General features: G+C 32.5%; 1 protein-coding gene across 2 annotated transcripts; it reads left to right on the top strand.

Annotated features, from left to right (window-relative positions):
* The first annotated feature begins 312 nt into the window (after window positions 1-312).
* LOC145329044 (uncharacterized) lies at window positions 313-18,495 on the top strand. Of its 2 annotated transcripts, XM_080173061.1 has the most exons (8): window positions 313-400; window positions 4,026-4,138; window positions 9,301-9,346; window positions 12,273-12,284; window positions 13,004-13,079; window positions 13,571-13,610; window positions 17,883-17,955; window positions 18,396-18,495. In XM_080173061.1, the coding sequence occupies exons 1-8, from the start codon at window positions 377-379 to the stop codon at window positions 18,453-18,455; spliced, it is 444 nt and encodes a 147-aa protein (XP_080029187.1). In that variant the 5' UTR covers window positions 313-376; the 3' UTR covers window positions 18,456-18,495. The 2 variants fall into 2 exon arrangements, with proteins under 2 accessions (XP_080029187.1, XP_080029189.1); XM_080173063.1 differs by lacking the exon at window positions 12,273-12,284 and having other exon boundaries at window positions 321-400; window positions 9,301-9,337.
* Window positions 18,496-18,646: the final 151 nt, after the last annotated feature.

Below are 18,646 nucleotides of genomic sequence, written 5' to 3'. Positions count from 1 at the left end.
AAAATGTACCGCGGCAAACTCGCTTCTACCCTGCCACACCAAACCTTCCTTCACACCCCAGAATATCTGTATTTTTTCTACTTTGACATTTTTCCCCACATATCGACATCAGCTTATCCTTAATTTCTCTAGGTTTCAATGCTTTTACTTTGAATTATGTAATAAATATCTGTAATTACATGTTTGAAAATAGGAGTTAAATAATTTAAAATATGTAACGCAAATTTTGTATTTAGCAGTCAAGGAAAAAATATACAGGAAAAAATAGTTATATTTCTCCATCTTTCCCCCTCCCTCTGAATAGGATAAACAAATATACCGTAATTACACAGGCCCAAATAATTTCACTTAAGTTTTTTTCCCACCAATTTTTTATATGGATTATTTTATATTTATCAAGGTAAAATAGTTATTATTGTGATTATTACGTAAAAATATAATTTTCTTTGTTAAATGTGAAAATTTTAGATCAAAAAGTGAAACTTTTGAGATCAGGTTTTGTGATAAATTTAAAAGTTTCATTTGTTGTGTAATTTTTATATTTACAAGATCTTGCGTGTCAAAATAAACAGTTTTTGTTGTTTTTATTATTTTCATAATTACTCATCGGAAGGATATAAAGTAGATGAATTTGTTTCATATTGGTCCAAAATTATTGGAAATTTACGATCACCTTTATTAATTTATAATTAACTAGGTAGTGGCGCTGTGTTCTTAGCATTTAAGGTTTTGTGTAACGATGGAGAAGTCAGAAAATTAGCCTGAAACTATATTGCTAAACATACCTAATTAAAACTTTCATATGTAACTAGCTAGAAATCTTGTTATGATGATTTTTATTTCTTTACCCCTAATTTTCAACCTACAGTGACGACAAAGATGCAGTGAGTTTGGTTTGTTGTTAAAATATTGTATTGCGGTTTTGTCGATATACTATACTATCAAAAGTAAATCGTTAGTTTGTCCATTAAGATATCTCTAATGAGTCTTGAATTAAGTCTCGGAATGGTAAATATTAAGCTATATTTAATAAATTTAAAGTTTAGGGATTGATTTAGGCTATTTAATTCCTGTCACTCCTAAATACAAAACCTCGATCGAGATGTATTTGTGAAATAACCTATCTTCTCACTCCAATGACAAAGCCTTAATCATTGTTTACGCAAAAGTGTCAAAATCCCCTCCCCCCCCCCCCCCCCCCCACTGTAAGTGGAAATGAATATTGTAGGTGTTTTATTGAACAAAGCGGATTTTTACTAAAACTCAAAATGTTGATAGAAAAATCAATTCTTTATTGTCTTTGGTATTATTTTATATACATTATACCAGGGATAGGGGATAGGACTATTTTATTAATCAATCCCATATCCCCCCCCCCCCACTTAATTCTTTTATGGAAAATAGTGCCTCTTAAGGGAAAATTAAGGATTGTATGTAGAATAATAAAAGTATAGATGTCCCTCCTTCCTGTTTAGTTACTCATTTTTAAATTAAATAAAGGATTGTATTACCCAAATAGGTCGAATTTTAGATTAGTCATATTCAGGGTTTCGGATCCGGATCCGGATCCGGATCCGCAAGGATCCGCATATTTTGAGTCCAAGGATCCGGATCCGGATCCGCAAAAAAAATGCGGATCCGGATCCGGATCCTTAGACTCCAAAAAATGCGGAAAAAATGGAAAAATCTACCTAAATTTATATAAAATCTCAGACATTCTCTTGATGAGAGCCAATCTTTAAGGTTTAGGTTCAGACTTGAAAATTAAAAGTATTTTTGACTTCGAATTGAAGAATAAATTTTTTTGAAAAATTTGGTGATTTTATTTTTATTGTCAAAGATCCGGATCCGGATCCGGATCCGCACTGACCAAATTTTGAGGATCCGGATCCGGATCCGCATAAAATCAATGCGGATCCGAAACCCTGGTCATATTTAATTCTTTGTCGGCACTAAAAGTCATATTTTTTTAGTTAAATAGTTTTATTAGGTATGCACATATTTTCTATTTAAACTACCTATTGAATTAAACGTAAACTTAAAATCAAAGTAAATTATAAAGTTTTGTAAAATATTTAAAAAGTTAAACTGAAAAAGATTTAGAGTTGTCATATGTTTCATTTCATCCTTCGAACGTCTGTTTTCATCCATAGAACATTGTCTGTCTTTTTCTCATGGTTTTTCATAAAAAAATCCCTAGGTATGCTGTATTTTAATACTACATATACAGGGCGACCATTGCATACTATATATACTATTTATACTATATAGGATGAATTTGGATACTATATCATACTATATGACCAAAATTTACTATATATGCTATATATTTTAACCTTTACTTGACCAAAATTTACTATATATACTATATAATATTACATTTATATAACAAAAAACTAATATTGTCAGTTTTGTGACAACGCCTCTTAAGGAGCGTTTTGTCTTATTTTCTCTGTAGGTTTTCTCCTATTTCTAGCCCCTGCGGGGGGCTCAAAAGATACTGTGATACGACTAAAATGCATAAAGATGAAGAAAATCCTTTAAAATATATTATGATATAAATATCAGTTATTTTTCATAGAGATAACTTAAGGATGAGGGGTAAGTTTTACCACTTTCGCTTACTCAGTGATTATTAGGCTAGGTATTAATGTGAGACTATAGGGTATTTGGGACATGAATTTACTTTTGGGTAGTAGTTCACTTATATTCAATATTTTTTTGGGTAAGTTCAGGTAGGAAAAAGGTGGTTTCTGGAAAGGTAAAAAAATTGTAAAATTTAGAGATCAACTTATTAAACAAAATATGCATCTTTCAGGATGTTATTAACATATCTGAAGAAAAAATTATTTTTTTTGGTAGAAAAAATTGACCTATCTTAATAAAAAAATTTTGTGCATACTCTTTATTACATTTAGCAACTTTTACCTTTTGGGCATGCTTTAATAAAATCAATACGTCATCGATTTTTCGAAGCTTGAAAATGCCCTACCGACTTCGCCTCAAGGCGGGGCGAAGTCGGTGCCGTTTTAGAGATCAATTTTGACAAACTTCCCAAAGTCCTAGGTTTACGTCCTTTTAGGACCTGATCGACTTTTCCGAGATCTTTCTACTGGTCTTGGTCCCATTTTAAAAAAATAATACGATTTGCAGGTTCAAAAAACCGAAAAAAAAACACCGAGTTCGCCCCGCTTTACCCTATTCTTTTTTATAAGTTGACCTTTAATTCTTCAAATAAGAAATTTTAATTTTTTACCCTTCCAGAGTGGACATGGAGGCCTACAGGACCAGAACTTGGAGGCCGATTTTATTTTTTTCTTCAGATATGTTAATAGCATTCAAAAAGATGCATATTATGTTTTATTAGTTGGCCTTTAACTCTTCAAATAAAAAATATCTATAACCTGTCCAGAGTGGACCTGGAGGCCTGCAAGACCAGAACTTGGAGGACTATTTTAATTTTTTCTTCATTTATGTTAATAACATCCAAAAAGATGCATATTTTGTTTTATAAGTTGATCTCTAACTCTTCAAACAGAAATCTAAATTTTTTTACCTTTCCAGATAGCCTGCAGCACCTGAACCTGAGACATATCCAAAAAATGTTTAAATATATGTGAAATACTCACCAAAAGTAAACTTTTATCCTAAATAACCTATAATCTCACATTGATACCTTGCCTAATAATTACAGAGTAAACCCCTTATATGTGAAATTGCTTTGATAGCAGCTATGCTTTGAGTTATTATTGATGATGTATGTATATTGTATATACTATGTATTACTAAATAATTCTAAGTCCGATACTATATCATACTATATGAGTTTAAAAAAATATACTATATATACTATATGGATTAAAAAAATATACTATAAAAATACTATATTTTTTTTGTTTCGGAGTGGTCGCCCTGCATATATGTGTGAGGAAACCTACTTTAGGTTTAGTTTTAAAGTTAGGTAGGTATCTTAATATTACTGATATGAATTCGAAGTATATTGCATATGATTTTTGTTCTTGTAGATATTACTAACTACTGTTATACTCTGCGAAGAGATGTCTGCCAATGAACAGAAGAATGTTTTGGGTACAGAGTTAAAGCCATGCTGTTATGATCCTATGACTGGTTGGTACAGGTAAGAAAATGAAAGACCAATGACTGTTGCTTTACTTGTCACGGCGAGTTAAATCAAAACTAATTGGATTTCTGCTATGTAAGAAATTTATCCAATAAAAATCAGGGTTGCCACATTTTGTCGATATATTTTCCCAAAGTTTATAGTGATTTTTTACATGTAATAAAACAATTTTTGAAGTTAAATTATAGCTTAAGATAAAGAAAACTAGTTTATTTATTTATATTAATTCTTAAATTAACTGCTTTATACATAAAATTTCTCAAAAATGACGACTAAAGTTTAAGAATTTTAAAGTCTGATAATCTTTAAAATAGAGCTTTTACACTCATTATTTTGAAAATATTTAAAAGAAAATACATTTTTAAATATACCCTAGCAATTTCTTTTCATTCTGATAACTAAAACCAACTATCTTAACACTTTTTAAAAAAGGGGGTCATTTATGTAATTATTTTCCATAAGGTATGTGTTCTTCTTGAATAGAACACTAAAACTTGGCATGGAAGTTGCTCTAATATGGTAAAATGTTGAACTGTGAAGAAATTTTATTGAAACCATCCCTTATATCAAATTTTCATATCGAAATTTGCCAGGGGATTGATATACCTTCCTACACCCTGTTTTGCACACTTTCGTTTTTGACCCCAACTCCCTACAAAAAGTATTGAAATTGTGAAGAAATGGCTGCAAAACTGCTGTTGCCGCCGAAAACTGTTTATCCCCCAAAAAAATTTTGCTTGTTCTTACTTAATCAGACAATTTTGTAAAACTTTAAGGCTAAACAAGTAAAATCAATGTCCTAGTTGGACCCAAGTATAACTGAGATACCTAAGCAAGCCTAAAGTAGAAACCAATCCTTTGCTTTGAGCTAAGAAGGAAGGCTGAAATTATGGGTAAGACGGTACTAACCACTACCGCACGTAGTATAGCTTGATATCTTATGGTCAAATGTAATTGTAAAGGAAAACGGGGGCGGGCGGCGGGAGCGGCGGTCCCGCCGCCGTTTTTTTTAAAGATACCAGTAGTTGAGGTAATTAGTGACACAGCTCAAAAGATTTCATCCAATTATCTCTAAAACTAAGGGAGTAGCACCCAAAATAAAATTGCTGGTATGTCGTGGCACGAGTAACCACATTTCCCCCCCCCCCTTTTTCACAATCATATTTAAAGTTTTAATTTGTTCTTTAGAAGATATAAAAATGTATTTCCTAAATTTTAAGGAATATTATTTTTAAAGGGTAAAAAGTTCCCAAATTGGCAACCATGTTACTATATTACGGTCTGTACTATGTACAGCTGATAATCAAAACAGCTGATCCTAAACATTTCAAATGTTCAGAAGTTACAATAGGATTAGGAAAAATATGTTCTTTAACGTACTGTGATTATTTGGTGTACAGTGACTCTAGAAATGCAAAATGATTAACATTAACTAAAATTTTATAGTAAAGAAGAAGTGCCTGGCTAGGGCGCAGTGTTGTAGTGCATCCGCCTGTTGTCAGGTAGATGGTAGATTCGAATCTCGGCCTAATACCGTGGCATTTATAGTTAGATAGAGTAGCCATGTATATACGTACGCAAATTCGTACCATGTTCAATTGGGAATTTTAGGCAAAAGTCGTGCAATTAAAGGGTTGGTCGTATGTAGGATTGTTGGCCGCATAATCATCCACTTTAGCCATTTTTGGTTCATAGATACAACAAAATAAGACCTAATGGTCATTGCTTATTGGTATTATAGAAAGAGAAATATTTTTTTAGATTAACACCTACGCCCAAAATAGATTGCCTTCCTAGGAATTATAAGACTCCTTTTGTATAAACAAAACACAAAATGACTCACACGCCCTTTTCTTTTATACGAATAATATGGCCGAAATATACCTATCAATGTCATATATTCTACCTATATGGTTTATATAGCCCAAATTTATCATGAACCTATCCCCCCCCCCCCACTCCTCCACAAAATCACCACCTAACCTGGATTTCTTGCATTTCTGATAATTAAGGCTAGTTCGGGTATTTTGGAAGTTCTATAACTTACTTTGGCGGATTGACTTACGTACTGCAGCCAAATGGACATAAAATAGTTACATAATAGCTTTTAAACTGTAAATGAGAAGTTTTATTTAAATACATTATCTTCGTACCTAGCCATATTTCATCAAAACATATTTAATATTTTTCTTTCAAGATAAAATCTTGTTTTCTTAGATTTTTGAAGTTCCGTTAAGATTCCCATTGTTGTTTTGAGATTTTATTTTCAATCCCCCCCCCCCCCCCCCCCATTTATTTAGATTCGCCTTCAACTGAGTGTATCATACCTTTTTGCTCTAAGAGAGAAAAATGGCATCTTTAGGGAGTTAAGGAAAATATTAATTTCTCAATAACTTATTTATCAGCCCTATAGGAAAAATACCTGACTTGGACTTTCACAAAGTTTTCACAAAAAGGAGAACACAATCACCATAATTCTAATACCTACCAATTTTAAATCGAATTATTTTTCTCGTTTTAAACTCTTTTTCTGCAGGGTTTGATTTGTGGTTCAAATGAAGCAAAATAAATAATGCTAAAATTTTTCTAATTTTAGGATTAAGCTTGGAAAATACGTTTATTTAACAATATGCTTACATAAATTTAGAAATGTAAAATGAATTTATGAATTTGACAGTGTCATTAGGTACATTATTATCAAATGCGAAGCTTTTCTCAATTGGGAAATCTTAGTGGATGTTTTGCATAATCTTTTTTTGTTTTGATTATCCTGTCAAACTGTTGTAAACTATGCATTCCTACCCAAAAATTATTTATTACACATAAAGACATTTTTCCATTTAACAAACATCTTTTAAAGAACTTATCTTTTTAATTTAATATTAAGTCGAAACTTAAAATAGCACGAACTATTTAGGTTAGTTAATAAAAACTGTAGTGTGTATTTTTATGGATATTATCATCCGTGCTGTTTAATTAGGAGTCAACAATGAAACGAGATAAATTAATAGGAATAGGATGCTCGAGAAGGTAGAGTTTGTTGCAAATAGAGTTAATTATTAATATCATTAGAGCTCTCATTTATTTTTATAGCCATAATATTACGCCCTAATTTTGTATAATTTTCTGAAAAGGTAATTTTTTTTACCTTTAATATTCTTAATTGATGAAAATTGTTTTTCTTTCATTTTACTAAAATGATTTTAGAGAGCTTATTTCTACTCGGGGTTTTTATTGTTGTTAAATTTAATGAATTAAGAGATTTTACCTAAGAAAGTAGGAAAAATTATTTTAAAATTCTTACCTCTAATGTTTTGATTATACAATCTTTAATTATTATTATATAATAATTTCACTTAGAAACACGTAGTTGATGATTTATAATAGGGTTGGCAATTCGTATCCGAATCCGGAATCCGCCCAATTTTTAGCCAATTTTTGAATCCGAATCTGGAATCCGCTTTTTAATAGCTGATTCTGATTCTTAATTGGTAGGCTAAAATTAGCATCTTGAGTTTTTTCTTTCAACTTTGCCTTTTTGAAGGCAAATATTATCATCATTATATATAATATCTTTTAAAATTAGGTTCTATTCCCGGAAGTGAATTATAGAGAAAACCAAGAACATTAATTTTTAGGACATATGTAGCACTTAAATTTTAAAGTTTAAAAAAAAGCCTTTAAAAATATTGCTAGAATCAGGAATTCGAAACCGTAATCCGTCAAAAATAAGAATCTGGAATCTGCGGGAATCCGCCTTTTTTTGATGGATTCTTGTAAGAATCAGGATCCGGTCCAAAAATTTGACGGATTGCCATCCCTAATTTATATTCATGGTTATTAAAGGGTGAGCAAAAAAATGCGTAGATTTTTAAAATTCAAATTGCGCGGCTTGTGTTAATAGTAGAAAAATGTTACGCATACCACTAGAACCGCTATGAAGTCTATTTTTTGGAAATATAAGAACGATTCCTCTGCTACGTATAGTTAGGGAGCTACGTGTTAAAATGTCCCAACTGACTTAAAACTTGACTTACGTGTATATTAGTAAATATTAGACAATAATTCTTGCAAAAAGACAAGCGTACATTTTTAAAATTCAAATTGCGCGGCTTGTGTTATGGTAGAAAAATGTTACGCATACCATAAGAACCGCTATGAATTGTATTTATTGGAAATATAAGAACGGTTCCTGTGCTACAAATAATCTAGGAGCTAGGTGGTAAAATGTCCCAAAATTTAATCGCAAGTCAAGTTTTAAGTCAGTTGGGACATTTTAACATGTAGCTCCCTAACTATACGTAGCAGAGGAATTGTTCTTATATTTCCAAAAAATAGACCTCTTATCGGTTCTAATGGTATGCGTAACATTTTTGTACTATTAACACAAGCCACGCAATTTGAATTTTAAAACTCTACGCATTTTTTTTGCTCACCCTTTAATTTACATAAAGTGTGAAAGATTAAAGTACATAATGAAGATAACAAGTTGATGTAATGACAGAAAGAAATATAAGTATAGAATAGGAATCACAATAATTTCTCTAGATGCTGTTCCACTCGCATATTTTGGATCTATATTCAAAAAGGGGAGTTTTGGGAAATATCTCGTGATAACACCTAACTAAATGATATCAATTGTTTGATTATTACCTTCGTAATGAAAATTAGATGCAATTAAAAACTATTTAGAAAATTTTATTGGGTAGGTACTTACCTAGACAAAACTAAATGTGCAGAAATATTTAGAGGAACAGAGGAACTAAAATCGTAAGAGACATTTCATGGAAGTGCCTTCTTTGAATCCTCTTATTTTTCACTTCACACTCTTCATGAGATACCTTTTCTTCTGTTTAGTATTTTAGTCTATGTAACTAAACTCATAAGAAACATTATTAGGGACAGCTCCCTTTGTTTGCTCTTATCTTTCACTTGACACCCTTCATGGGATATATCTTCTTCTGTTAAATACTTTAGTCTAAATAACTAAACTCGTAAGAAACGTTTCTTGGAACTGCCAACTTTGCATCCTCTGATTTTTCACTTGTCGCCCTTCTTCTGTTCAATATTACCACACTCGTGAGAAATATTTCCTGGAACTGTCTACTTTGTGATATTTCACTTTACACTCTTCATGTACCATTCTCTTTTCTGTTTAGGGATGGATATTGTAAGACAGATGGGCGTGACCACGGAGTTCATACTCAGGGCGACCACTGCATACTATATATACTATTTATACTATATAGGATGAATTTGGATACTATATCATACTATATGACCAAAATTTACTATATATACTATATATTTTAACCTTTACTTGACCAAAATTTACTATATATACTATATAATATTACACTTATATAACAAAAAACTAATATTGGCAGTTTTGGACAACGCCTCTTAAGGAGCGTTTTGTCTTATTTTCACAGTAGGTTTTCTCCTATTTCTAGCCCCTGCAGGGGCTCAAAAGATACTGTGATACGACTAAAATGCATAAAGATGAAGAAAATCCTTTAAAATATATTTTTGTTTGTGATTATGATATAAATATCAGTTATTTTTCATAGAGTTAACTTAAGGGTGAGGGGTAAGTTTTACCACTTTCGCTTACTCAGTGATTATTAGGCTAGGTATTAATGTGAGACTATAGGGTATTTGGGACAAAAATTTACTTTTGGGTAGTAGTTCACTTATATTCAATATTTTTTTGGGTAAGTTACCAGGTTCAGGTAGGAAAAAGGTGGTTTCTGGACAGGTAAAAAAATTGTAAAATTTAGAGATCAACTTATTAAACAAAATATGCATCTTTCAGGATGTTATTAACATAGCTGAAGAAAAAAATTAAAATTGGCCTCAAAGTTCTGGTCCTGCAGGCCACCAGGTCAACTCTGGACTGGTAAAAATTCAAATTTTTTTGTTTGATGAGTTATAGGTCAACCAATCAAACAGAATATGCATCTTTTTGGATGTTATTAACATATCTGAAAAAAATTGAAAATTAGCCCTTAGGGTCAAGCCCTGCAGGCCTCCAGGTCCATTCTGGACAAGTAAAAAATCAAATTTCTTTTTTTAAGAGTTAGAGGTCAACAGAATATGTATTTTTTTTGGATCATATTAACATATCTGAAGAAAATGTATAAATCGGCCTCCTAGTTCAGGTCCTGCAGGCCTTTAGGTCCACTCTGAACACTCTGAATAGGTAAACAATCAAATTTCTTATATGAAGAGTTGGAGGTCTATTTATATAACATAATATGCATTTATTTGGATAATATTAACATTCCAAGTTCAGGTTCATTCAGGACAGGTAAAAGACTCAAATTTTTTATTTGAAGAGTTCAAGTTCAGGACTCTAGGTTTTCTCTGGACAGAGTCTACATGGAAGCCTGATGCACCTTGACCTGGAGGTCAAGGGGGGGGGGGAGTTCTGACACATTTGCGTAAACCTGGTATATAGGCTTTATCTTTGGACTGAGAGGATAGGTTATTAAAGATAAAATCATTCTTATATGATGAATTTTCCCAAGTTTTAAGATTTTTTGGATAGGCCTCCAGGATCCGGAGCTCCAGGCCTCCAGGTGGTCTCTGTACAGGTAAAAATGAAAGAGTTAGAGGTCAATAAAACAAAATATGCTTCTTTTTTAATGTTATTCACGTATTTGATGAAAAAAAAACATGCAATTTTTTTTTCATATGCTGACCTCTAACTCTTCAAAAAAATTTTTTTTTCATTTTTACCTGTACAGAGACCACCTGGAGGCCTGGAGCTCCGGAACCTGGAGGCCTATCCAAAAAATCTTAACACTTGGGAAAATTCATCATATAAGAATGATTTTATCTGTAATAACCTATCCTCTCAGTCCAAAGATAAAGCTAAAATACCAGGTTTACGCAAATGTGTCAGAACTCCCCCCCCCTCCCCCCCTTGTATTTTTTCTTCAGATATGTAAATAACATCTAAAAAGATGCTTATGGTGTTTTATAAACTAACCTCTAACTACATAAATAAGAAATTTTGATTTTTTCCTGTCCAGAGTCCACCTGGAGGCCTGCAGCATCAAACCTGGAGGTCGATTGTCATTTTTTGTTTAAACATATAAATAGCATCTATAGAAATGCTTATGTTGTTTAATAAACCTCTAACTCCTTAAATTTAAAATTTTTATTTTATTCATGTCCAGAGTCCACCTGGAGGCCTGCAGCTCCTAAACCTGAAGGCCAATTTTATTTTTTTCTTTCAAATATATAAAGAACATCCAAATATAAGCTCATTTTGTTTAATAAATATACCATTAACTGTTCAATTAGGGAAGTTTTATTTTTTTTCTGTCCAGAGTCTGCAGGACCAGAACTTAGAGGTCGATTTTAATTTTTTTCTTCAGTTATGTTAATAACATCCAAAAAGATGCATATTCTTTTTTATAAGTTGACCTCTAATTCTTCAAATAAGAAATTTTAATTTTTACCCGTCCAGAGTGGACATGGAGGCCTACAGGACCAGAACTTGGAGGCCGACTTTAATTTTTTCTTCAGATATGTTAATAGCATTCTAAAAGATGCATATTCTGTTTTATTAGTTGGCCTCTAACTCTTCAAATATAAAAATATCTATAACCTGTCCAGAGTGGACCTGGAGGCCTGCAAGACCAGAACTTGGAGGACTATTTTAATTTTTTCTTCATTTATGTTAATAACATCCAAAAAGATGCATATTTTGTTTTATAAGTTGATCTCTAACTCTTCAAACAGAAATCTAAATTTTTTTACCTTTCCAGATAGCCTGCAGCACCTGAACCTGAGAACTATCCAAAAAATGATTAAATATATTTGAAATACTAACCAAAAGTAAACTTTTATCCTAAATAACCTATAATCTCACATTGATACCTTGCCTAAAAATCACAAGGTAAGCCCCTTATATGTGAAATTGCTTTGATAACAGCTATGCTTTGAGTTATTATTGATGATGTATATTGTATATACTATGTATTACTAAATAATTCTAAGTCCGATACTATATCATACTATATGAGTTTTAAAAAATATACTATATATACTATATGGATTTTAAAAATATACTATAAAAATACTATATTTTTTTGGTTTCGGAGTGGTCGCCCTGCATACTGTTTGTGCACAGGAAATAAACCTTAGAATTTTGAAATCAATTTGTTCAACCCCAAGTTCCATTTACACAAGTAACCCAGAAATAGGTATAACCAACAAGCAAAATAAATCTAAAATAATATTTGGGGGGCAAATGGAGATGTCGTCAATTTTACGATGTGTTGCCTCCCAACGACAGCGGAAAAACACGTATAGGTTTCGTGATTTTTTCCCGAATTAATTTCGTTATTGGTAGAAGCTGCAAGTAACCCTTTTTCTTTTAATCAAAATTATTGATGAAAAAGTTTGGAGCTAGTTGTTTGAACCATTCGTTAAAGATTCAAGCCAAGCAATAAATAAACTTTGGGTACCAACTGCAACTTTTATATATTCTCTTCCTCCCTGCTGTACCGTGTTGTTGTTGCATCTCAATATTTTACAGGGATATGGCACCTGATGTTATATTAGTTGTTTCTAACTTATTTTTTTTATCAGACAATAAATGGTATTAAAACTGGGCGGATGAATAAATAATGTTAAGTCCAGTTTTGCCAATAAGGTGTTGGGTTCTAGTTTCCTATCATTACTGTATCAAACAAAAAGATTTTTACTTACTGTCACTGGATCAGACGTGAAAGTGGAAACACTAGTTTAAGGTTTGATTCAAATGCTTTTTAAGTTCAGACTTCAAGACAAATATCGTGCAATCAAAGAAAGAAAACTTTTTTGTCTGAAACTAAGGTTTACAATTAGATGACAGAACAATTTTTGAATTACACAAAGATGCGGGGAAATGACCTCACCACCCCACATTTACCTCATTTTCCAGGTAAATTAACAATAGGGAAGGGGGGCGGGGTGTTGGAGTAGCCCCCACCATCCGCATCTTCATATCTAAAGTTCAAGACGATCGCTGTAAATTGACTTGGTGATAATCTATGTTGAGAAATAGATTTTTTGTTCTCTACCTAAAGTTCTCTTAAACGTTTATAATTTTAAACTCTCAATGCAAATTCAAAAAGTAACCATTCTATAGTTCCAGTGTCTATGTCATATGAATATATGTTAATATTTTTGTTGGTTTCAGAACTGGTTTTTATTACGTTAAACATTCCTACCTTTCAATGCGAAAAATAAGCTCCTCTTTAAATTGTTTTTAGTATATTGTAAAAAGCAGTCACCAAAACCATAGGCTCGCCTACGCTTTCGGTGGCTCCTACAATAGCCAGTGGACTATCTTATTAATATGCAAGATTGTATTCTTTATGAATTCCGAAATAAATATTATTATTGTTATTAAGGTAATCCTTTTTCTTTTAGGTCTTATGCCTGGCGATAAGTGGTGCTTGTGTGTTTCTAGGAATATTTCACTTTAAATTAAAACTTTACCATCCTCTTCACCCCCTTTTCTCACAAATATTACATGATTCAAAATTAATTGAAATCTTTGCTTGTGTTTTTCTTAGTTAGGTGTGTTACTTATGTTAAAACAATTTAGATACTTTAAATTTTAAGGGGTTTAAGTAGAAAAATGTTAGATACAAAGGGGGGGGGGGGGCGAAAGTGACACTTTTTGAAACCAAAACTAAAAGTCAACAAAGGAACTCAACTAAAAAAAGAGTTACAGGTCTGAGATTTTGCATGACAGTTGCTTTATAGGGGTAAAATATGGAACTGTGAAGAAACTGCGGCGCAACCGCCCAAAACCGCCGTTTCCCGCCGAATTTTTTTTGCCTTTTCTCGGCGGTTTTTGGCAGTTGCGACGCCGTTTCTTCACAGTTCCATATTGTACCCCTATAAAGCAACTGCCATGCAAAATGTTAGACCTGTAACTCTTTTTTTAGTTGAGTTCCTTTGACTTTTAGTTTTGGTTTCAAAAAGTGTCACTTTCGCCCCCCCCCCCTTTAAAATATTAACGTCTTGACATTTTTAAGGTTGAGAATCGAACCCATAACCTTTGCAAGAACCATATAGTTAAATTAAAGCAACATAGATTTTAGTAAGCAATTTTTTTAAATGGAGGACAAATAATTTTTTTTAATCTTGCCCGATACGCAGAACTTCGTGGTATTATGAAAGTTTTGGTGAAGAATTTGTTTAATTTCAACCATATACACACCTTCACACACACACACACACACACACACACACACACACACACACACACACACACACACACACACACACACATCTTCACACACATACACATCCTCAAACACCAACTCTCAAATATACCCACATACTAATTTAATTAAGTCAGGGAAAAGCAAAGTTTAACAGAGAGGTATAGGGCATTGTTACCTAAATTATTGTTCCTCCAATATTCTCTCTAATTAAGCTATCAAAATCAAATAATACCCACTAAGTTTATTCCATTGGCCTATCCTCTGTAACCCTGAAAGTTTGGTAAGATTGGATGCATAGATGACGAGATATATGTACCTTTTAATTAATACATCCTTTCATAATAATCATGGCAAATCAAATCAAACTTGTGGTTCCACCAGGAAGGGAGGGGACATTCGACTGTAAATTGTACTGGTACCCATAGTTTAAAAAACACGTTGTCTCAATCCTCTGAAATACATTTCTTAAATCTTGATTGCTTGTTAAAAATATCAGTGTTAAAACTCTCAAACCAAATATTATTTGTAGAAGGGGTAATTATGTTTATTAGAATTAGGGATGTAATTAAATATATCGACATTGTCTTATCAAGTTCGATCCCTAAGTTCAACGAATATAATTTAAAGATGGGGGAGGGAGGGTATATCTTACCAACTTTATCCATTTTACACTTGTGATAATATGTTTAAGAATTAAAGGGGGGAGGCGGATGTGCCACTTTTTGAAACCAAAACTAAAAGTCAACAAAGGAACTCAACTAAAAAAAGAGTTAAAGGTCTGAGATTTTGCATGGTAGTTGCTTTATAGAGGTACAATATGGAACTGTGAAGAAACGGCGGCGCAACCGCCGAAAACTGCCGTTTCCTGCCGATTTTTTTTGCAATTTCTCGGCGATTTCGGCGGTTGCGCCGCCGTTTCTTCACTGTTCCATATTGTAACCCTATAAAGCAATTGTCATGCAAAATCTCAGACCTGTAACTCTTTTTTTTAGTTGAGTTCCTTTGACTTTTAGTTTTGGTTTCAAAAAGTGGCACATCCGCCTCCCCCCTTTAAAACGAAACAAATCCTTACTTAAGTACTACTCTGGATGTGTTTTAATTGTGATAAATGACGATAATTTATTTTGCCTCTATTGACACGAAATATCTTGGAACCCAGTGTTCCGGAGCCGGGAGCCGGGAGCAGCAACATTTTTGGTGGAGCCGGAGCCGGATACGGAGCCGTATTTTTCGTTAAAAACGGCTCCGGCTCCAGATTAGCTAAAAATGATTTTTTAAAGTAATATTATAATTTGGCAACGGTCTATTTCCATATAATAAACTGAAAAACTATTGTTACTTACCAAATAGACACACATCCTTCTACTTTTATATATCTTTAATCAAATAAAAGAAAATATTTTATATTATTTATTTTATTTTATCAAATTCAATAATGAAAAAAAATTGATATATTAATTTTAAGGTAGGAGCCGGAGCTGGAGCCGAAGCCGGAGCCGAAGCCGGAGCCGCATCAAAATTATACGGCTCCGGCACCCTGTTGGAACCTATTTATTTTGATTGCCCACTGAATGTAGATAGTCGGACGGATTCTTACCAGAATACGAACTCACTGCAAACATTTTTTTATCAAAGGTCTTTATTAACTTAGTAATGTTAAGGGTGGGGTGTGTAACCAAGCCAAATTAACGCTCAGAGCTATCCGTTATTGACAGACGGACAGACCGAAAATAAAAGAAGAAAAGCTTCATTTTTTTATAAAAGAATTACCATAAATCTTAAAGTTAAATGTAAAATGAAGTTGAAAACTGAATTAAACTAAATTCATTCATACAATTTTTGCACATATGTTTCAAACTTAAATTACAGCTATTATATTGTACAATTATTTTTAAAAACATTAAAGCCGAATGAAATCGGTAATCATTATTTGGCGCATCGTAAAATAGACAGCTTTCTGCGGATATTAAAATGAAAAGGTTAAAGATTGAAACCAGTTTTGTTAGCCCTGATGGGCCGAATGCCCGGGATATCAGAAATTTTTGTATTTTTTAAAATTATTCTTTGAATATTGTCTGTATACGATCGGAATGCTGTACATGATTTTTTAGTATGACTGAGGATAATCGATCCAGCAGATATTTATCGATTTCGAAGCCATAAAGGAAAGAAAGTTCACTTTACATTTAAAAATAATATAGAACACTTGCGGCTAATAGGAAGCAAATTGCGAAAAAGAATACCACCTAAAGATAGCTTAAAACCACCCTTGGGCATTTGTATTTAGCTAATCATATAAGAACTATTGAATCAATGATCTTATTTTAGAGATTTTTTTTGGCTTCAGACAGTAAAATCTTACCTATTTTTTCAGACTTCAAACTTTATAATTCTTTTTATGATACAGTACATGTAGGAAATCCATTTACCAGTCACCACGCAAAGTTAGATTAAATACGACTGGTTTGCTTGCCTCGAGCTGTTAAGTTAGGTGTGCATATCATTTCAGTGTATTCAAATCTAAATAAACTATTCTACTCCCCCCCTCCCCCCCCCCCCCCCAATCCCAAACTTTTTTATTTACTTTACTATTCATTAAAACTACATTGAAATGTACCCTAGCAGACAAAGATAGTTATTAGCGAGATCTTTACGGACAGACTGTCATATTAGGATATTGGCTTCGCCCATATAAACTACCCAGCAAACAGAATAGCTCTAGATCAAAAAGGACCAATACTGGCCCAGTTGACTATATTATCTCAATGGACAGATAGATATCCTTATAATATCAGAAAATGTGATCCTCAAATATAAAGTAGTAAGTTTTTTTTTGTCTAAAGCTAAAGATATCTGATTTAGTGTTCCGAATGAGTTGTACTTTTCAGGGAAGCTTTATAAATGTATTGGGGTGGTTTTAGGCTACTTTTCTGAAATCCCCGCTCTTCCCTGGGGGTTAGAGGTGAAGCAACAAGTATCAATGTTTTAACAATATATACCAGATACCTATCAGAAAAAAGAAAATTATAAAATATTTGTAGTGCATGAGAAAGAGAGAGAATTTGGGAAAGTTAATTTAGATATTTTCTTTTTCTTCCTTACATACATATCTACATTAATATACATTGAGGTATATTTTGATTCAATGTTTTGTTTGGCTAATTCTTAATTCAGTCTTAACTTAGGGATAGTTTGATGAGATGTATTTAACGAGTGTAGTTACTGAAAATGGTTCTTTTTACATTAGAAGCTACTAAAAAATAGTATTTAACTTTTACTACCTATTCAGGAACCTTTTTCATTTTACAACTTTTATTTTGTGGAATTAGGAATAAACTGTTGTACCATACCTAAAAATTGCAGTCTGGGGGTTGTGTGTAGTGATTTCATATTTTTATTCTCTCACTTCTTATTGGCATATAGACCAACGTCACTAATAGTTACAGCCAAACCCAATAATAAGCCAAGCTCCCCAGCTTAAAGTGAAATTATTTGACAATAAACAGATGGAAAGAAGCTTTTGATACTGGATTTGGACCTAAAGTTGTTTTGGAGTCCACACATTCCAAGTCGCTACAGGTTGAGATATATAAGTTGTTATTAACAAGCTTCCAGTAAAATTTCCACGATTTTTTAAATTTCACATGTACACCCATGCATCTAGATTATGCGGAAATGGCAATTTAGCAGCGGATTTAGCAGTTGATTTACCAAAGGGAGAGGTCATTTTCTAGTAAATTCCGTAAAAGTGTGTAAAGGTGTGTGTGTTATAAGGCCTAAAAATAGTAGTAGAACGATAAGGTGCTCCCTATTGTTCTATTCAATAGGGAATACAAATATATAGAGCACCTTATCGTTCTACTACTATTTTTAGGCCTTATAACACACACACCTTTACGGAATTTACTAGAAAATGACCTCCCCCTTTTTATTGGTAGATGCGGCTAAGGATGCGAACTTAACGTAAATTTTCATTAAAATCCTTTAAAATATCAACTTATATATCTTTAATGTTAAAGGTTACTACATTAGCTGAGCTCAGAACGGTTGCAGTACCTTTTAACAAGGATGAACTATAATACTATTGTGATAAACTTTTAATTTTACATGTATTTTTTTTACAAGAAAAAATCCGCGAGTCAAATTCTAAAAAATCCTCCAAGTTACAAATTTGATTTTTGACGGTCATATTATTTTCTTAGTTTGTAAAATGTTTAGCTGCAGTTTAAGTTTAAGTGTAAAGAGGCTACTCTTCTAAAGTACAGAATTT

Source organism: Acartia tonsa, chromosome 9, assembly GCF_053477335.1.
Source record: "Acartia tonsa isolate MP-2025a chromosome 9, ASM5347733v1, whole genome shotgun sequence".
In the NCBI taxonomy this organism is placed as follows: domain Eukaryota; kingdom Metazoa; phylum Arthropoda; class Copepoda; order Calanoida; family Acartiidae; genus Acartia; species Acartia tonsa.
This window is presented reverse-complemented; position numbering and strand designations above follow the sequence as displayed.